The sequence below is a fragment of the Oryctolagus cuniculus genome, chromosome 7 (assembly GCF_964237555.1).
Source record: "Oryctolagus cuniculus chromosome 7, mOryCun1.1, whole genome shotgun sequence".
NCBI classification, from domain to species: Eukaryota; Metazoa; Chordata; class Mammalia; order Lagomorpha; family Leporidae; genus Oryctolagus; species Oryctolagus cuniculus.
In genome coordinates, this window is record NC_091438.1 from 154,243,603 (window position 1) to 154,264,892 (window position 21,290).

Here is a 21,290-nt window from a genome sequence, read left to right on the forward strand (position 1 = left end):
AAAGAAAGCTCAGTAGCGAGTTGTGTTGTGTGGACAGTGCAGACCCCCATGGACGGTCCCAAGCCCTTCTTGGATGCCAAGGACTGGGTTCACAGAGTCCTCTGGTGGCCATCTTATCTCTGCCAGCCCTGGTGTGCCCGGGCCTGCAGGGCTTCCTGGGGTGTGGGCCCTCAGGGCAGGAGACGGGAAGAGTTGGTCCCCCTAAAGATGGCTGAGAAGAACACTCTCCTATGACCTCCACACTCCTTGGGTTTCCTGCCACGGTGGGAGACGCCTGCAATGTGGCGAGCCATGGAGGGGTCAGGAAGGGGCCCCGGGGGTGCCATGGATGCCCTGCTATGGCACCGTTCAGAGACCGAAGTGGCTGCACACCCAAGAGTAGTCACCCCACGTGCCCTCAGTGCCCAGTGCCAAGCAGAGGGCCACAGAGCCAAGAAGACGTCTCTCTCCATCTCTCTCTGTCTCTCTGTCTCTTTCCTGTTCCTCTTCCCTCTTCTCCCCTGTGTCTTCCGGAAGAGGAAGTGCTAGACGGAACACGGGCACCAGCGAAGAGCTTTGCAGGGAGCTCCCGGGCAGGGTCTCAGCAGCCTCAACTCCAGGATTACAAAAGCTTATCTGACCGATGCCCGCGTCCCCTCCCGCCCTGCCCTCTGGAGCCTGACCACCTGGAGCAGAGCACGCCCCGCCTCCCCAGCAGAACAGAGCTCGTCACGTGGTGCAAACCTCAATCTTCCAGCAGTCACTTGGAAGAGGTAAGGAGAAAAGACGAAACCAACGTTAATGTTTTATTTAAGCCAGTGTATAAAAATATTATTACAACACGTAATCAGAGACCCCAAAAAATTGAGATCCTTTGTATGTCGCATTCTTTTTTTTAAACTGAGTTTTAAGAAATCCAGGGTTTACTTGACACTGTGCCTCTCAGTTGGGGAGCTAAATTTTCACTGGAAAGACTTGATCTATATTTAGATGTCTCGGAACCACGTAGCTGCAGAAGATCCGAATACGGAAAGATGTTCCCGGCTACTTTAAAGTTTCCGGAAACTGAAATCGAGGATCCGGGTCTAAATGCATCGACAGGAAACGTTCAGTCTCCACGTCACACCAGCCACATCTGCAGTGGGCAGCCACGTCTGCCACGTGTGGCGGGCGCCACCCAACAAGCAAGCACAAGGCTAGAACACTGTCCCTCTGTTCCCACGGCTTTACCTGCTGACCTGCACCTGTTGTGTTCAAGGAATAGGGGAGGAGCGAGATAGAAACAGCAACGAACAACTCTCAGGGCACTGGCTTTGACCGTGGCCCCAGGCACAGTTCCGGGGCCCCTGGGGTGCACTGACTATGCTCCCAGGCTGTAGCTTCCGCACTCACTGATGCTACTGACCCGCGGCCAGCTGGCCCTGGAACCTGGGGGCGGCCCGCTGCCCTAGTCAGGAGTGCCCCCGCGGTGGGGCCAGGCCTCCTGTCACCAGAAAGGCCACACTGGGGGCAGCTGGCAGACCGACGGCAGGAAGGAGGCCTCTGCTGCTCGTGGCTGGTCTCACGACCGTGAGAAAGGGGCAGCCGTGGTCAGACGGAGCGAGGCGCGGCCTGCGGAGGCCTCCCCACTGCTCCCCGCTCCTGCAGGCCAGGCCTCTGCCCTGTGCCCTGTGCCCTGTGCCCTGCGGCCTGGGACGGTCTGCGGTCTCTGTGCTGCTGCAGGGGGCTTTGCTCAAGTCTGAGTGGGCCGGCAGAATTCGATCTGAGACCGTTCTACCCAGGTAGAGCGGGGTACAGCAGCCACCCCTCACCCACCGCGTTATCTTCAAAAAGAACCAAAGGCCGTGGTGGCCGCGGGGGCTTGCAAACCCTCTGGTTGCTGCACTCGTTCTGGGCCCAGTGGTGAGTCCTGAGCGACGGAGGCCGGGTGGCTGCTGGCAGCATCGAGAGGCTGGGGGCAGCAGCTGCTCACCCGGCTGCAGGGACGTGACTTGGAGATCCTGGTGCATGGTTATCCTGGTGCGTGGTTACCCTGGTACTAGGGGATCCTGGTTTGAGGTTATCCTGTGCTTGGTTATCCTGGTACTTGGAGATCTTGGTGCTTGGTTATCCTGGTACTTGGAGATCCTGGTGCATGGTTATCCTGGTGCTTGGCTATTCTGGTACTTGGAGATCCTGGTGCTTGGTTATCCTGGTACTTAGAGATCCTGGTGCATGGTTATCCTGGTACTTGTAGATCCTAGTACTTGAGGATCGTGGTGCTTGGTTATCCTGGTACTTGGGGATCTCGGTGTTCAGTTATCCTGGTGCTTGGTTATCCTGGTACTTGGTTATTCTGGTGCTTGGTTATCCTGGTATTAGGGGATTCTGGTGCTTGGTTATCCTGGTACTTGGAGATCCTGGTGCATGGTTATCCTGGTGCTTGGTTATCCTGGTACTAGGGGATCCTGGTGCTTAGTTGTCATGGTACTTGGAGATCCTGGTGCATGGTTAACCTGGTGCTTGGTTGTCCTGGTACTAGGGGATCCTGGTGTGTGGTTATCCTGGTGCTTTGTTATCTTGGCACTTGGGGATCTTGGTGTTTGGTTATTCTGGTGCTTGGTTATCCTGGTACTTGGAGATCCTGGTGCTTGGCTATCCTGGTGCTTGGTTATCCTGGTACTTGGGGATCCTGGTGCTTGGTTATTCTGGCTGTCCTGGTACTTAGTTCAGGCCCAGGCCTCAGCAGGGTAGAATGTGTGGCTCTCTTACCTGTCTTTAGGATTGGACCAGGCGTCCCCACGTCATAGATCAGACACCCAAGCTGACACACGCACGAGGAGACACCGGCTTCATTTTTAAAGCTGGCGTCCATCGGTGCTCCTCATGCACTGGGCACTGCGGGAGGCACCGACGCACAGAATCGCATTTCGTCTCCGTCACAGCCCAGGGAGACAGCAACGAGGCTGCTTGTCTCCATTCTATAGAGGCCCAGGGACGCAGGCTGGATCGGAAGTGGAGCAGCCTGGACTTGAACCAGTGCCCATGTGGGATGCCGGCACTGCAGGCGGCAGCTTTACCCACTACGCCACAGCACTGGCCCCACAGCACCTGCTAGTCACTGCCTGTATTTTCTGTTCCCAGGAATTCCTCCTCCACCTCCTCGGAGTTCTTCCCGGTCCTGGAGCTGAGACTTTAACGGCTGTGCAAGGAGCCCAGGACCCAGGACGGGCGTCCTCAGCTGGGCTCCGAGGGCCTCCAGGCTGTGGGATTCTTCTTTATTTCCCAAAGAGAGTGCAAGCTCCTCCAAGGAGCCCCAGGGCACTGGACACCAGGCAAAGGGTGGAGAAATCCACCAATTCACAACCGAGTGAAAACAAACAGCTCGCACCCTCACCGCCACAAAATCCCGAGAGGCGCTCCGGCGACGGGCGGGGGTCAGCCCCGGAAGGGCTTCGCCAGCAAGAGGAGCAGCGCACGGGGGAACCCAGGCGGCAGGGTTCCCTCGGGGCGGGGTGGGGAGTCCAGAGCTGGAATCTCTGCTCTGTGTGCAGGAAGAAGTGAGAAGAGGGACTGCCTCCGGGTGGGGGGACCTGGGGACCACCCGGGGGGTGCCATGTTCCATATCACCATGGGGTTGGGGTTGCACGGGTGCATGTGGGTGTCAAAACTCAGTGATCTGTGCACGTCATCCACGATGGCCCTGGTGATCCTGCTGACCTCACCCCCTCTGTCGTGGTTACCACCACACGTGGTCACATCCGGTGGCACCGCGGTGACGGTTCTGACACCTGCACTCTGAGGGGACACAGCTCCACCCTCAACAGACTTCTGTTAGGAACCGCGGAATCTGAATCCAGAGAGGGAATCTCAGCCCCCAGGCCGGGTCACAAGAGCCACGGAGCTCCTGCTGTGCCCTCCAGGGCCACTGCTCGTGGGGAGACTCCGCAGCCCTGGGCACGTCCTGTGGTGGGGCACCGTGGCTTCCTGCCAACACCAAGAGCCGCATGAGGGCGCCCTCCTGCGGACCGGTCCTCCGGCCCCAGCCGAGCCTTCAGGCGGCTGGCAGCTCACCACCACCATTCAGTCCTTAACGCAGGCTTCCTGCACATCTGACTCCGAGGGTGTCCATTGAGGTCCTGCTACAATTTCACAGCTGGGCAGGCACACCTGTGCACACGCACACACACTGAGAGCCGCCACAGCGATCCTGCAGCCTAGGTGAGCAGGGACCTGTACCAGAAACCCCACAGCGGAAATCCACGTGTTAAAGCTTACGGCTGACTTTTTTAAAAACTGTTTTCTTACTTGCTGTTTATCCTGGGGCTTGTTTTGCTTTTAGAATCAGAGAAAACAGGGGCTGGTGCTGTGGCGTAGTGGGTAAAGGACCTGGTTGCTCCACTTCCGACCCAGCTCTCTGCTACAACCTGGGAAGGCAGCAGAAGATGGCCCTTAAGTGCAGGGACCCCTGCACCCGCGTGGAAGACCTGGAAGAAGCTCCTGGCTCCTGGCTTCACTGGGCTCAGCTCTGGCCGTCCTGGCCATTTGGGGAGTGAACCAGTGGATGGAAGACCTCTCTCTCTGTCTCTGCCTCTGCCTCTCTGTAGCTTTGCCTTTCAAATAAATAAATAAATAAATAAATAAATCTCTTAAAAAATTAGAGAAAACAAGCAAAAACCAAGACCCATCATCACAACTCCCACACCCCATTAGCCGCCGGGCAAAGCCCCACGTGTACCTTGCTTGATGATAGGAGACGTGGGGCCCATCACAAACGAGAACATCTTCCCGCTGGCGCTCAGGGGCCGCCCGTGTGGGGCTGGCGGGACCATGGTCGGCCTGGGGAAGCCCTGGGACCAGCTCCTTTGTACGGGGGCTGGCCGCATGCCCGGATGGAAGGGGATATGTGTCGGCGAGGGTGAGTGGTTCTGCTGCGGTGTGGGCCGAGACGGCTGTGGCCTTGACCAAGGTGTTGGGCCCCTCGCCCACGGGAAGGAGACCTGCAGGGCAGAAAGGGTCAGGAGAGGTTAGAATCGGCTGGCATGATCTCCACCCCGTTGTCTCAGCTAAGGGGCTGCCCTATGTCTCAGCTTATGAGTCACTTCCTCCAGGAAGCCTCCCTGGACTCTCCTTAAGTTTAGAAGGGTGGTCACATAGCACACCATCTCACACTGGTCATTGCGTGTGCTCCTTGTGCCAGGCACCTGCAGGAGGCTCATGTCTGTCTGCTCAGTGCACACACCCAACACTCCGTGATGACGCTGAGGCCGGGCAAGACCAGACAGCTTTCTCCAGCTCACAGGTACAGAGCGCCTCTCAGGGCTTAGGGTCTTTCCTGATGCCTGTGTGCTTGTGGCACCTTCCGGGAACACCGGGTACTCATGGCAGCTGTTCCCGTACCGGCTGAGAGAGTCAGGAAGCCGCTGGCTCCAGGCCAGCCCTCTGGGACGCCACAGCTGCTTCTCTTCCCACCCCCGCTGAGGGTCTCCGTGCTCTCCCCCAAACCCAGCGCTCTGGAGGACAGAGTCCCTGGCTGTCGCATTAGCCCTCAGCATCCGCACAGCTGCTCCAGCAATGTCTACGGAGGGGGCCCTGGGGAAGGTGTGTGCAGCCGCGGAGGGCAAATGCAGACGGAGCGCGCCGTCGCTGGCTTCTGCCCGGGATTAAGGCTTTCACGGTGGTGTCACCTCGTGCCTGCTGGTTAAGTGATGTCACAGCCCTGAGTGGTTCTGTCCCCAACAAGAGCCACCAGGGGAAGGGGCTCCTTAGTTCTCCATCGTAGACACAGCTTGAAGTTACCCAAGCTCAGCTAGTGGTGGAGAGGGACAGGAGATCAAGGTCTGATGGCCAGGGCTGGCGCTGTGGCATAGTGGGTAAAGCTGCCACCTGCAGTGCCGACATCCCATATGGGCGCTGGTTCAAGTCCCAGCTGCTGCTCTTCTGATCCAGCTCTCTGCTATGGCCTGGGATGGCAGTAGAAGATGGCCTAAGTCCTTGGGCCCCTGCACCTGTGTGGGAGACCTGGAAGAAGCTCCTGGCTTTAAATCGGCATGGCTCTGGCCGTTGCGGCCAGCTGGGGAGTGAACCAGAGGATGGAAGACCTCTCTCTCTCTCTCTTTCTGCCTCTGCCTCTCTGTAACTCTGCCTTTCAAATAAATAAATAAATCTTTTAAAAAAAATCCTTGTAGCCACTCCCCCTCCCTCCCTCTCTCCTCTCAGAGATCTCCCTCGTCCCAGGCAGGACACTGAGATCCAGGGTTACTCGCGCGCTCTCGTCCCCCTGGGCTGTCCTGCCTCACGCATTCCGATGACCGAGTTCCATTGGTTGGATATGTATTTATCGAGCGAGTGGGTGGACGTGAGAAGTGGTGAGCTCACATGCATTTCCCCAGCCTTCTAGAGCTCAAGTCTAGGGATGACCGTGGCTGTGTGCAGGAGTCCACTCTCTGGCCGGGGCGCTCAGGTAAGCCTGCCTCAAGGTTAACTCCAAGGGCACAGAAGCCGGGACTCGCTAGCTCCACCCACAGGCAGTATCCACTTGGCATCTTATGGAGACTCTGGGAAACCTCCCTCCCTCTCCGCCCATTGTGGGTGGGGCCAATCAATCAGCCAATCACATTCTCTGATCTCAGGGATTGGTTCAGGGGTGGGGCATGCGATCCAATCAGAGACTGGGCGCTTCTGGCTACGGGAGGCACTGAAAGGGTGGGGCCAGACATGGAGCCCCAACATCTTTTCATTGTCAAAAACACATGACATGAAAGTTTCCATCTTATCCCATGCAAGTGATTGGTTCAGTGGTGTTAATTATGTTCCAATGGCTGTGAAAGAGATCTCTAGAACCTTCCTATCTTGTAAAAGTAAAAATTTTTAAAAAGATTTATTTTATTTGAAACACCTAATTACAGAGAGGGAGAGGCAGAGGCAGAGAGAGAAGTCTTCCATCCACTGGTTCACTCCCCCGAATGGCCAGAGCTGAGCCGACCCAAAGCCAGAAGCCATGAAGCTTCATCCAGGTCTCCCATGCAGGTACGGGCCCAAGGACTTGGGGCATCTTCCACTGCTTTCCCAGGCCATAGCAGAGAGCTGGATCGGAAGTGGAGCAGCCGGGACTTGAACCGGCACCCATAGCAGCTTTACCTGCTATGCCACAGCGCTGGCCCATAAAAGTAAAATCCTATTCATATTAAATAACTCCTCTCTCCTCCCTTGAGCCCCAGGCAGGCACCATTCCATTATTAGGCTCTATGAATCTGACGACTGTGGCCGTCAAACACCCAGGTACAATCGGACGGGGGTGACTTCTGACGACTGGCCCGTTTCACTTAGCATTCACACGCGCTTGGGTCAGAGCCTCCCTCCTTTTACGGCTGGCTGTGTTCCACGGCATGGGCAGGCCTCGTGCTGTCTGGTCGTCTTGGATGACACCACGTTGCCTCTGGGGCCTGCGAATACTGCTGCTGTGGCCCTGGCTCAGTCCCGCCCTGGACCGCTCAGGAGCACGGCTGGTTAGAGCTGGCTCTGCCACCTGCAGCACGCGGGGCCCTGGGGACAGCAGCTCTCACAGGGAATGCGCCCGTGCAGAAATGCAGCCCACACCACTGTTTTCAAAAAACAGTTTTGTTTTTCCTAAGGCACCTTCACTCAGGAAGGTTAAAGTTGCTTTTCTGGGGCTTGCACTGTGGCGCTGCAGGTAGATGCAGCTTGCGATGCCAGCATCCCACATGGAGCTCTCTCTGGTTTGAGTCCCAGCTGCTGTGTTTCCAGCCCAGCTCCCTGCTAATGCACCTGGGAAAGTAGCAGAAGATCGACTAAGTCCTTGGGCCCCTGCACCCGCATGGGAGACCCGGAAGAAGCTCCTGGCTCCTGGCTTTGGATCGGCGCAGCTCCGACCAGTGCGGCCACTTAGCGAGTGAACCAGTGGATGGAAGACCTCTCCCTCTCTCGGCCTCTCCTTCTCTCTCTGCTTCTCTGTAACTCTTTCAGATAAATAAATAAATCTTTAAAAAAAAAGAAATGTTAGTTTAAAAATCCATGCTGATGTCTTTCTTCTTCTGCCCCGGCACTGCCGGTTTCTGACCAGATGGCGCGTTGCACGGGCGCCGCTGTCTTGTTTTTGCTTGTTTCGTTGAGCGGCATATGTCCTTCCGGGTTTTTTCCCCACAATCTCTACCCTAGCAGATTGTAACCACCTGGACCACACTCACCAGCTCAAACAAACGCCAGTTAACGATTTACCCGAGAAACCGGCCACGTTTACCAGGTTATCACTTGTTCTTTGAGCGATGGTGATAGCCCCTCCCCCCAGAAGTCCTGGAGGCTGCGCCCCAGGGGACCCTGCCCTTGAACAGCTGTCTCCGCTGTCAGCCCTCCATATCTGGGAGCATCGGTCCCAGGACCCACCGCAGACACCTGAATCCATGGATTCTCCAGCCCCTCTGTAACACGGCGCAGTATTTGCACAGAGCCCACGCCCATCTCCCTGGACTAGGACACCTAACACGGTGCAAGTGCCATGGAAATAGTTGTTAGGGAGCAATGACGAGGAAAACTGCCGGCTTGTGTCCAGGACAGGTGCAATGAAAGAACTCTTTTGGTTGGGCTGCTACTAGAGGAGACAGTTTCTGTCCTCGTGCTGGGGATTAATAAGAAGCCAAAGTTCAGAGAGGCTGAGTGACTTGCCCCAGGCCCTACCGCCCGGATGCAGAGCTGATGTTTCATCTAAAAACCTTGCTGTTTGGGCTCCCAGGTTATCTGAAGTTATGATTTAGGGGCCGGCACCGGGTCGAAGTGGGTTAAACTGACGCCTGCCATGCCCGCCTCCTGTATGCGCATTGCTTCGAGTCCCGACTGCTCCGTGTCCGTTCCAGCTCCCCGCTAATACGCCTGGGAAAGCAGGGGGCTCTGGGGAGGCTCAGGCTCAGGCTGCTAGGTGCCCTGGGCTTCCACGCAGCTGGGCCGGCGAGGTAGCGCACCACCACCTGCAGGAATAAGAATTTTCGAAAGGTGTGCACAGCCAGGTTACCCTGCAAGTGGGCTCTGCTGCATCTGAAAACCCACCGGTGACCCGGCTCCAGCCGGCTTCAGACTACACGCCCCCCCCTTCCCCTGCATCACCTGCAAAGTGGGTGGGGGCAGAGTTTGATTTGCACTGACGAGCTGTGTGACCCTGGGCCAGCTACTCCGCCTCTGAGCTTCTGCCTCCATCTGTGAAATGGGATCGTGAGAGGGTAAACCGAGGAAAGCCGCAGACTGCGGAGATGCAGGCGGCTCCCCGTTTTAACCTGCTGACTCCTCTGTTGACAGAGCATCCTGAACGGGTCTTTACCTCTGTCTGCCACCGCCGATTAAAACGCCCCACCCCCAAGCCTGCACAACCACACACGGCTCCCAGCTGCGTGATTTCACACACGCCATGGACAGATCAGCACGGGTGGCTCTGTGCACACAGCGGAATACCATCCGGCCTCGGGGGGCAGGGGCCCTGAGTCCCCCCACCCCCAACCCAGCACAGCTGAACCTTCTGGACACCAGGGTAAGCGGAATAAGCCAGACTCAGAAGAGCAAGCGTCGAATGGCCGCAGGCAACATGAGGTGCTCAGAGAGCCCGGTTCAGGGAGATGGGAAGTGGAGGGTGGTCGCCAAGGGCTGGGGGGAGGACGGGGCGTGGAGTTAGTGTGCGAGTAAGTAAGTAAATAAATAAATAAATCTTTTTCAAAAACGACCCTTTGCTGCATAGTTAGGTCTCGCATTTTATGCCACTCTAAGTAACACGGCAGTGAGCGTCTCTGTAGGGGGAGAGAAAGAGAGGCGGATGCTGTATCCTTGCTCCTGGCCAGCAGAACCGCTTCCCTGGGAGGAGGCCTGGGCACCTGCGACGCTCCCGGGTGTTCCTGGGAATCAGACGCGTTAGAGAGACAGCGGCTTCCACACCACAGACTTGGGTTTTCAGGGCTGGGGTTTGGAACTCCGTTTACTTCGGTCCCTTTGGAAAAACCTGTCGGTGCGACGCAGAAAGGATTCTACATGTGGGGTTCCCTACTGCCAGGGCGCGGCGGAACCGCGGTGGAGCCTGGGAGAATGCCGGCTGCCGCACTTAGCACCTGCAATAAGGGGACAGATGTCCACTGAAGCCCGGATTTCAGATGGAAACAGAACAGACACATTCTAGTGTCATGCAACATTTGGGACACACTTCTGTGAAAAGTGATTTGTCGTTTATCTGAAATCCGAATTTCACTGGGGGCCCTGTGTCTTCTCCAGCACCTGCCGAGCGAGTCCGTGGGCCTGGCTGAGGCCAAGGGGTCTGCCTAGCTGCTCTGACCCCACGGTGCAGGGTCCCGTCCTAAAAGCCCCCCAATCAGGTCACCCACATCCGGGTCAGGAGCCAACATGTGCCAGGCACAAACACAACACCCTCCTGTTGGCCAGGGGAGAATGCGGAAGCAGAAAACGGTCGCCCCAGGCCTTCTAGGCCAAGTGCGAATGAGGGGGCACCAGGCCCTGTGCAGCCTCGGGGGTACCCACAGGCCCTGCCCCAGGACTCTGGCAGACCCTCCAGACCCTGTCTCGCTCAGCCCCCTCCCGAGAGGCAGTCTGGTCTGACTTGTTCTTGGGAGGGTTACGGGGAGTGGGACCCAGACCACCGAGAACGTGGCACCGTCTCCTGCAGCCCTCGGGCCAGGCTGGGGAGAGCTTCGCCGTCATCACCCCCATTTTGTAGAAGAGGAGACTGGAGTCCCGAGGGGTGCAGAGTAAAATCCCCTGACGTGGGATTTTGTGTTCTATCTCGCGGAAACTGAGGCACGGCCCGGGGCCTGCTTCTGGCCACGGCACAAGGACAGCGGCCGTGAGCTGGATCAGGCTGCCACTCTGCACACTCTCTCAGCCCCAGGCGCCACGGGCGGGACCCTGGCCCAGGCCACCGAGCTGTCTGAAGAGGCAGCAGCCAGCTCTGCACTTGCAAAATCACACACCTCCTCTCCCCATCATCCCAGCCTAGGTCGCTGTTTCACAATTCTTGCATGTAACTCCAGGAAATGCCCAGAAGAGGGCGCCAAAGCTCTCTCCTCCCCTAGGCCCCCACAGGTAGGTCTCTGCGGCCAGGTGCAGGCGTGCGGGGTGAGGACCTGGCCAGCCCCTTGTGCCCCCTCGCCCGCGGTGCCCGGCTCACCTGCGGTGGGTTTTCGATGACCAGCTCGTAGGTCAGCCCCGTGGCCCCGAACCTCAGGATGTCTCCAGGAATGAGCTTCACGGCCACGTTCTGGATGTGACACTCGTTGACGAAGGTGCCGTGGCGGGAGTTGAAGTCCTGGAGGACAAAGCTGCCCTCGGCCTCGTTGTACTCGATGAGAGCGTGGTGGTTGTCGATGTCTGTGGACTGCAACACAGGAGGGCAGCTGTGGCCGCGGAACAGCGCCCATGGCCCCGAAGCCCGCCCAGTGCTCGCGGGGGCACGCCTGGGTCGCCACAACCCTCACCTCCAATGGACGGTGCTGAGGATCAGAGAGACCGGGCGACTTGCCTGTGGCTGCACAGCCAGTGCAGGCAGGGGCCGGGCTGTGCTCAGCTGACCCAGACCTGGGGACGGGCACCCGGCTCTCAGGTGGGAGCCAGGCAACACCGAGACAGAGGGAACCTGGGGTTGGTTGTCTAGCCGGCGTTTACCGGGGAGCTGCCACTTCCTGCTGCTGGGACCCCACGTGGTGGTGCTGCAAGCCAGGGCAGGAAACAGAGAGGCCCAAACACGGACCTCACGGGCCACTCAGTGGTGACCGTGCCCAGGTCCCAGTGTGGACGATGTCACGTGTGCAGAGTGGGACACGTGTTCCAGCTAAGGGGATGTTGTGATTCATTTGTCAGGTTTATCTGTTTGTTCTGTGTTTAAAAATATGGTTTTAATATTGCAGAAGATGAGAAGTAGAGAAAAGCACCAGAAGACATTAAAATCCTTTACCGTCCCATCCCCCAGAGGCAGCCCCGTTAACTCGGAGAATCACGTCCTTCAAGAAATTTTTAAAAATTTTGTTAATTTTTATGTGTTCCTTTGCAAGGCACAAAGAGCTCTCCCATCTGCTGTTCACTGCTGAGACAGCTGGGGCGGCCAGGCTGAAGCAGGAGCCTGACTGAGCCTGAAGCCGCATCTGGCCTCCCTGTGGGCGCCGGGGACACAAGCACACAAGTCATGGCTGCTGCCTCCAGGGTGCGCATTAGCAGGGAGCAAGAATCAGAGTGGGGCCAGCACTCGAACCCAGCACCCTAACATGCGACGCAGGCATCGCAAGTGCTGTCTGAATGGCTGTGCTAAATGCCCGACTCTCCCACTTGTTTCTACACTTACATCCTGTAAGAATGAAACTACTCTGGGGCCGGCGCTGTGGCGTAGCAGGTAGAGCCTCAGCCTGCAGTGCCGGCATGTTTGATGAGCACCAGTTCAAGTCCCGGCTGCTCCTCTTCCAGTCCAGCTCTCTGGTGTAGCCTGGGAAAGCAGTAGAAGATGGCCCAAGTGCTTGGGCCCCTGCACCCGAGTGGGTGACCCAGAAGAAGCTCCTGGCTTCAAATCAGCACAGCTCTGGCCATTGAGGCCAATTGGGGAGTGAACCAGCAGATGGAAGAATCTCTCTCTCTCTCTCTCTCTCTCTCTCTCTCTCTCTCTGCCTCTTCCTATCTATGTAACTCCTATTTTCAAATAAATAAATAAATCTTTTTTTAAAAAAATGACCTACAGGGTTTCACCGTTACCTTTTTTTTTTTTTTTTTTTTTTTTTTTTTTTTTTTTTGACAGGCAGAGTGGACAGTGAGAGAGAGAGAGAGAGAAAGGTCTTCCTTTGCCGTTGGTTCACCCTCCAATGGCCGCCGCTGCAGCCGGCGCACCGCGCTGATCCTGGCAGGAGCCAGGAGCCAGGTGCTTTTCCTGGTCTCCCATGGGGTGCAGGGCCCAAGCACCTGGGCCATCCTCCACTGCACTCCCTGGCCACAGCAGAGAGCTGGCCTGGAAGAGGGGCAACCGGGACAGAATCCGGCGCCCCAACCGGGACTAGAACCCGGTGTGCCGGCGCCGCAAGGTGGAGGATTAGCCTATTGAGCCACGGCGCCGGCTCCACCGTTACCTTTTTCAAGCCTTGACACACAATGAAGGCTCGCCCGTGCAATGAGCCGATTCTGTTGCTTCTTAAAAGCCACTCAGAGTTCACCAGAGACGGCCCACGTGGCAGCAGGGGGCCGGGGTGACTATTCCTAAGGGAAAGGGGACCCGGCGGGGGTCTGTGTGCTGGCGGTGGAGGACAGAAGCACTTCGCTGATAGCTTGATGAGAAGCGTGGGCACACTCAGTGCCTAGGCGGTCATGGCCTGTGCCCAGGGCTGGGGGTCCCCAGAGGGCAGAAGGGACCCTGCAGGCTGCAGGCCACCACCATCGTCCCCTTCCCCGAGCACTGCCTGGGGCACCCCCCGGCCTGAGACCCCGAGGTTGTTCACTGAGTTTCTCTTCTAGGAGTTCTCCGTCCAGACTCACCCAACAGTACTCGCACTTAGAAATCCGAAGTCCATTATATAATACCTAGGCACTGATGCTAATCATGACATAGTTATTCACATACTAATATTTGTAACAGAGTGACAACATAACACCAGCTAAATTAGGGGGCCAGGGAATTTTCTAACCGCTGTACCGCACTGTCGCATCCCATCTTTGCAACGATCCAGGGGTAGTTTTCCGTTTTGTACTCAAGGACATGGAGGCACAGAGCAGTTGAGTTTTCCTAAGTGCCCCAGCTGGCCAAGCGTGGTTTGCACCCAGGCCCACCTGATTCAGATGTCCGTGTTCTCTACCCACCAAACACGCTGGCACCCACAACACGAGAACACAAGGAAAGCTGGACTGGCAACATTAACTGCAAACAACGCACACTTCAGAGCAAGAAAAACTGGGATGAGAAGCCTCACAGAATGAGGAAGGGGTCGACTCTCCAAAAAGAAGCCACAGTCCTTAACATGTATGCACCCAACAACAGGGAGCCAAAATCCACAAGGCAAAAACTGATAGCATTGCACAGAGAAACTGACAGGTGCACTGCGACGGCTGGGGCTTTGAGAGCTATCAAAACAGCCAGACCCAGCAGGCAAAAGGTCGGTGCAGACAGGGCTGACCCTGGGCTGACCTGGGCAGCACCATCGCCCAACTAGATGGAAGGGACATTCACAGCATGCTTAACCAACAACAAAATCCACATGGGACACCCACAAGATGGAACGCATTTGGGCTGTAAAACATGTCAGTAAATTTTGAACCCCAGAGGCATGCAGAGAATGCTCTAGTACCATGATGTAACTCAGCTGGGAAACAGTAGCTGAGCCGGTGCTGCAGCTCACTAGGCTAATCCTCTGCCTGCGGCACTGGCACCCCGGGTTCTAGTTCCGGTTGGGGCGCCGGATTCTGTCCTGGTTGCTCCTCTTCCAGTCCAGCTCTCTGCTGTGGCCCAGGAAGGCAGTGGGGGATGGCCCAAGTGCTTGGGCCCTGCACCCCATGGGAGACCAGGAGAAGTACCTGGCTCCTGGCTTCGGATCAGCTCAGCGCGCCGGCTGTAGCGGCCACTTGGGGGATGAACAAACAGAAGGAACACCTTTCTCTCTCTCACTGTCTAACTCTGCCTGTCAAAAGAAAAAAAAAAAAAAAAAGGAAACAGTAGCAGAGAGATGGCTGGAAAACCCACAAATATCCGGAGAGTAAATAACACGCTCCTATATCACACAAGGGTCAAGGAGGAGGAGTCAAGAGAAGTGAAAAAAATGGTCTTAGCTGAGTGCAAATACGACATCAAACATGGTGGGGTGCAGTCAGGAAACTCACAGCACTGAATGCGCGCACGAGAAGAGAACTCTAAAATCCGTCCCCAGGCGTCAGCTCAGCGAGCTGCAGGGGAGAGCAAGGCCAGAACAGAAATCAACGTGCGAGCGGAAATGACATCGAAAAGAGGAAAGTCACGCAGACGCTCAAGGACGCCTGGGGCTGGCCCTGGGGGAGGAGGAACGAGATGGACAAGCTTCCAGCAGGCCAAGACAGCAGGAGGGGAGACGGAAACGGTTAGGATCGGAGGTGCAGGAGGAGCTGTTACTGCTGATCACGCGGTGTTAAAGGGAGGAGGCAGGCGCATTGCCAACAACTCCCCATTCACAACTTGACAGCCGGGATGAAACGGACCGAACAGTTCCTCAAAAGATGCCACCCAAGAGCTCACACAGGGAGAAACAGATGACCCGGGCGGGCCCATCGCTGTTAATGAACTTGAACCATCATCTGTTGCTTCCAGATGTGCTCACTGTGAGTCCCACCAAATACCTTAAGGAAGAAACGATCCCAGTTCCCTGCAACGTCTCCTCTAAGACAGAAGCCGACAGAACGTTCCTGACTCATTCTATGAGGCCAGATTGCCTTAACACCAACCCAGAAGTGACCACAAGCAAGCAAAACAAGCCATTGTCTCAGGAACACACGCGGAAGTTTCAGCCAATGTTGGCAACGTATAAGGAGAACGATACACAACAACCAAGCGGGGTTTATTCCAATGTATTTGAGAGGCAGAGAGAGGGAGGGAGGGAAGGAGGGAGATAGAGGTGGGGGAGAGAGAGAGAGAGAGCGAGCAAGAACACACTCCCTCCTTCTGGTTCACTCCCAAATAGCCACCATGGTTGGAGCTGCGCTGGGCTGAAGCTGGAGCCAAGAACTCCCTCCAGGTCTCCCACATGGGTGGTGGACATCCGACCACTTGAACCAGGACCACTCCCAGGATCTGCACTGGCAGGAAGCTGGCGTGAGGGGGCGGAGCCAGGAACGGAACCCGGGCACCCAGTGTGGCACACGGGTATGTTAACCACTGTGCCAAAAGCCTGCCCCACGGGGACAATCTTAGAAAGGACAAAACTCGGAAAGTCGGTGGTTGCCCAGGTGCCCGAGGAAGACAGGGATGGAGACGGGAAGAGGATGCAGAGGGGCCCACAGGGTAGATTCAGGGCTAGGGAACTATTCTGTGTGCTACTGTCATGGATATACAAAACATCTGTTCAAGTCCCAGAACCTCGTGCCACAGATGCCCCCCACCGTGCGATGGGTTCCGTCCTGACACGTCATCCTGGTGACATCATCACTACATAACAAACTGGCACCCAAGCTGTGGTGTCGTCGCGTACTCGGCCCACTTTAAACAGGCTCAGTGCTCCCCCGCCGCCCGCCCGCCCGCAGCCGGGGGGCGCGGGAATCGTAGCGCACGCTGCCAGCCGCAGGGAAGGTGAACACTCAAAACGCGACGGATGGTTTCCACTGAATGTGTGTCGCTTACACATCACTGCAGGTCACAATGTCCCGAGTGGAGCCGGTGAAAGTCAGGACCTCATGAACGTGAACCCTGCTGTAGACCGGCGGTTGTACTTAGTGATAACACATGAGTCACCAGTTATAACCAGTATCCCACGGCGAGGCAAGATGTACGTAACAGGGGAAACTCGGCTGTGCACGTGTAGTCGGGGGGAGAGCTGAGCTCCACGGGAGCTCTGTAGCATCCAGAAACCGAAAACTGTCAAGAAATAGAGTCTACAGTGCCAGCGCTGTGGCGTAGTATGTTAAGCCCCTGCCCAGCAACCCATATGGGCACTGGTTCGAGTCCTGGCTGCTCCATTTCTGATCCAGCTTCCTGCTATGGCCTGGGAAAGTAGCAGAAGATGGCCCAGGTGCTTGGATCCCTGAACCCACGAGGGAGACCTGGAAGAAGCTCCCAGCCATTGTGGCCATTTGGGGAGTGAACCAATGGATATATGATCTCTCTCTCTCTCTCTCTCTCTCTCTCTCTTCCAAATAAATAAAGTAAATCTGTAAATAAATAAATAAAATGATAGTCTACTGAAAACCATTAGGACACATTAGCTCTTTGGGAACGGCTGCCCACGTGGTCTCCACCCCATTGCTGTGGAAGAGCGGGGCTGCTGTGACAGGTTAACCCATCGCCTGGGACGCTGGCATCCCACATGAGCACAGGTTCGAGTCCCAGCTGCTCCACTTCTGAGCTCCACTCCAGCTCCCTGATCTTCAGACCTGTCACTTCCCAGGACTGGGCCAGGCTGACGCCGGGAGCCTAGAGCTCCATGTGGGACTCCCACATGTGTGGCAGGGGTCTAACCACTTGGGCCATGCTCTGCTGCTTTCCCAGGCCATTAGCAGGGAGCTGATTCAGAAGTGCAGCAGCTGGGACTCAAATCAGCGTTCATATGGGATGCCAGCCTCGCAGGCCCTGTCTTAACCCACTGTGCCACAGTGCTGGCCCCCCATAAATATATCTTAAAAGAAAAACAAAAACAAAACAAAACAAAAACCAGAAAATCAGTGGTGACAAGGCTTTGGAAAAACTGGAACATCTGTGTGCCGTTAGTGGGACTGAAACATGGTGCAGCCAGTGTGGAAAACTGTACAGAAGTTCCTTAAAGCACCAAAAATCGAGTTACCCCATGATCTAACAACTCTTCCTGGGTACATCTTCCAGAGTTCGGGGTCTCGAGTCCTTGTCCACCCTTGCTCATGGTGGTGTTGATCATAACAAACCAAAGGCAGAAGCGATGCAGGCGGCTGCAGATGAGTGAGTGGGCAGACGCGTGGTGGGACAGGACACAGCTTTTGGAAGGAAGGCGACTCCGCCACCCGCAGACTGGCCGTGGGGGCAGTGAAGCACACCAGGCCCCAAAGGCAGCACTGGGTGACGTCATTTACGTGAGCTAGTGCGACCAGTCTCCCGGAAACAGAGAGCCAGGGGCCACCAGGCTCCCGGGCAGGGCACACAGGGCACTGTTTAATGGCTAACAGAGTTTCCACTCTGCGAGACCAGGAATTCCTGGAGGTTGGCTGTACCCCAGCGTGAATACGCTTAACTCACTCAACTGGACAATCGAGAGCGGAACGATGGTAAATCGTGCTGTGTGCATTTCACCAGAATTCAGACAAAAGGTGAGGGGAGGACTCGATCAACATCAAGGGCTTGGGACAGTGTCGGGATTCGAATCCAAGCTTCCCTGCCTATCTGCGTCCTGGGCTTGTGCCCTGTGTTTTCTGAGCTGCTCCGAGTCCACCTCTGGCCTCTCCCCAGTGCCCTTGCCCTGCTGCTCTGCAGCCTGTCCCGTCCAGCTATGCGCTGTGCCCCGGGCTCCCAGCCTGCAGCCCCTGGGCGTCAGCCTCTCCTCCATGCCATCAGGAGCCTCTGGGCCCCTCCCTCCCCGCCCAAGGCCCCCGCTCCTGCAGGCTGGCCTGGCTGGAGGCGTCCACGGCTCCTCCTCGCCTGCTGGCTTCTGGCTGGGCTTGGCTCATGGGAGATGGGAGCCTGCAGCAGGCTGGGGCACTTGCTCTCCTGCCCCATCCTGGGGCGTCACTGGGGCTGGCTGCCAGCCTCCCCCAGACGCCACTGTGGCCATCGGGCAGCTTTGTCCCCTCCCCTCATCCCTTTGGGGCTGCAAGCTCGTCCCCCTTGCTAGACTGGGCGCTGACAGCCCCTCACGGGGTCTCTGAACCCTATATCCTCTCTGAGAGTCCCTCCACACCCCGTGAGTGCGCCTTCTGCCCACTGTCTGGCTTCAAGTCCCCAGCCCTCAGCAGGGGACCCAGTCTGCCCCCTCCCTCCAGCCCCAGTGGCCCCTGCTCATCAGCCTTCTCCCGGGTCCCGCCCTGACTGCCCACAATACCCAGCATCCCCTGAGCCTGCTCACCATCCTCCAGCCCTACAATTGCCCCCTTCCCACTCCCTCAAGAGCACACCTCTCTCCGAGTCCCCACGCCACTGGGAGCCAGGGTCTCCCCCCCAGGGGCCTCCCTGGCCGCTCAGCGCATCTGAAACCGCTGTCCCAGGGCAGTGCGGCCCAGCGGTTAGGGCAGGAGGGAGGCGGCAGAGTGTGGCGGTCATGAGCCACTTCCTAGGGGACAGCCCGGGCTCCAGTAAGCTCCTGCTTCCTGGCTGGTGACCGTGGGCAAGGGCGTGTCCTCTTGGTGCCTCAACTTCCTGTTCTGCCAGTGGGGACGCTAATGGAGCAGGCCTGCGGGTCTGTGGGGAGAGGAGAGACCAGACACGGAAGCACTGGGCTGCCGCGAGGGGAGGGTGGGCTCTGGGGTGAGAAAGCCTGGGGTTCAGGTCTCACCTCTGCCGTCCCAGCTGTGCGGCCTGGGGCAAGTTCCCTTGCTTCTCTGAGGCGGGCGGGGCCTCCACGGAGCCAGCACAAGCGCTGTTGGGCGGCACTGTCCATGTGGCAGGGTGAGCTTCGTGAAATTCAGCTGTGTGTGCACGTGTGTGCATCTGTTATGTATGTGTGCACGTGCACACATATGTTGTACATATGCATGTATAACTGTGCAGGCATGTGCATGCGTGTGTACACTGTGTGTGCATGCTATGTATTTGTGCACGTGTGTGCATGCGTTCCATGGACATGTGTACATATACATGGGCATGTGTATATGCATGTGTGTATAAATGTGTGTATCTTATCATGTATGCATATGTGTGTGTGCATATGTGTATATGTGTGCATATATGTACTGTAATTACATGCGCACCTGTGCATGTCTTATGTTCACCTGCGCATACACTCATGTGTGCATGTGTGTATACCTGTGTGTATGTATGTGTACGCATGTTTGTTTACTCATTTTTAAAAAAATTTTTAAACTTTTATTTAATAAATATAAATTTCCAAAGTACAGTTTATGGATTACAATGACTTCCCTCCCACCTGCAACCCTCCCCTCTCCCGCTCCCTCTCCCATTCCATTCACATCAAGATTCATTTTCAATTATCTTTATATACGGAAGATCAATTTAGTATAACTTAAGTAAAGATTTCAACAGTTCGCACCCACACAGAAACACAAAGTGTAAAATACTGTTTGAGTACTAATTATAGCATTAATTTACATTGTACAACACATTAAGGACAGAGATCTTACATGAGGAATAAGTGCACAGTGACTCCTGTTGTTGACCTAACAAATTGACACTCCTGTTTATGGCATCAGTAATCTCCCTAGGCTCTTGTCATAAGTTGCCAAGGCTATGGAAGCCTTTTGAATTCACCGACTTTAATCTTATTTAGACAAGGTCATAGTCAAAGTGGAAGTTCTCTCCTCCCTTCAGAGAAAGGTACCTCCTTCTTTGGTGGTCTGTTCTTTCCACTGGGATCTCACTCACAGAGATATTTCATTAGGGTCATTTTTTTTTGTTTGTTTGCCAGAGTGTCTTGGCTTTCCATGCCTATAATACTCTCATGGGCTCTTCAGCCAGATCCGAATGCCTTAAGGGCTGATTCTGAGGCCAGAGTGCTGTTTAGGACATCCGCCATTCTATGAGTGTGCTGTGTATCCCGCTTCCCATGTTGGATCGTTCTCTCCTTCTTAATTCTATCAGTTAGTATTAGCAGACACTAGTCTTGTTTATGTGATCCCTTTGACTCTTAGTCCTATCATCATGATCAGTTGTGAACTGAAACTGATCACTTAAACTAGTGAGATGGCACTGGTACATGCCACCTTGATGGGATTGAATTGGAATCCCCTGGCACGTTTCTAACTCTACTGTTTGGGGCAGTCAGCTTGAGCATGTCCCAAACTGTACATCTCCTCCCTCTTGGTCCTTGGCCACCACTCTCCCTGTCCCTCTGGACACAAGGGCAGAAAGCGAAACTGGGCCTTTCAAAGAAAAAGATGTGTGGGATCAGCCGGGGCTGCAGGGACACAGTGAGCTGGGGCGGGGGGAGAGGGAGAGGACTGAGCCTGGAGAAGAGCCCCCTGGAATCTGCAGAACCCCGAGAGGGGCAGGGAGGGCCCTGCGTCCTGAGCGAGGGAGATCCTGTGACATCCACCCTTGCACAGCGGGCTCGGGAGAACCAGGACGGAGACAGCACAATGGGTGTCCACCTGCTGACCCCTCACGACAGGGCAGCCGTCAGTCACGCTCGCGTCCACACCCCACCCCGGCAGTCCTCTCTGCCCCGAGCTTTGGCCCTTGCTTCGAGGTCCCAGGCTGCCTGGGCGTGAATCCCAGCCCCCTGCCTCCTCCCTGTGTGGCCTTGGGCAGGCTACTCAGTCTGTCTACACCGCAAGCTCCTCATCCATAAAGGGAGGGGATGACAGAGGGTGCGGGAGGATCCACTGGGTGACACACGCGTGTGTGCCAAGCTTGCGGCCCTGTCAGTGTCAGCGACATCATCGCCTTCCCGCTCATCCGCCATCTGTCTGCACTGCCCTGCACGTCCAGACAGCCCCTCAGACCAGCTCTCCAGGCACCAGCCCAGCCCTGTGGCAAGAGTCCACGG

At 56.3% G+C, this 21,290-nt stretch overlaps 1 protein-coding gene across 7 annotated transcripts in view; it reads right to left on the minus strand.

Moving 5' to 3' along the window:
• The window catches only part of FHAD1 (forkhead associated phosphopeptide binding domain 1), a 121,651-nt gene that overhangs the window by 82,644 nt on the left and 17,717 nt on the right, over positions 1–21,290 (minus strand). For all 7 annotated transcript variants that reach the window (XR_007915796.2, XM_051836581.2, XM_051836580.2 and 4 more), the window contains exons 3-4: positions 11,132–11,338; positions 4,697–4,958 (exon numbers count right to left, since the gene is read on the minus strand). Coding sequence is in view for 6 of the 7 variants with exons in the window: in XM_051836581.2 (XP_051692541.2) it covers positions 4,697–4,958; positions 11,132–11,338 (469 nt within the window). In the remaining variant the exon portion in view is untranslated. The remainder of the gene's footprint in view (positions 1–4,696; positions 4,959–11,131; positions 11,339–21,290) is intronic.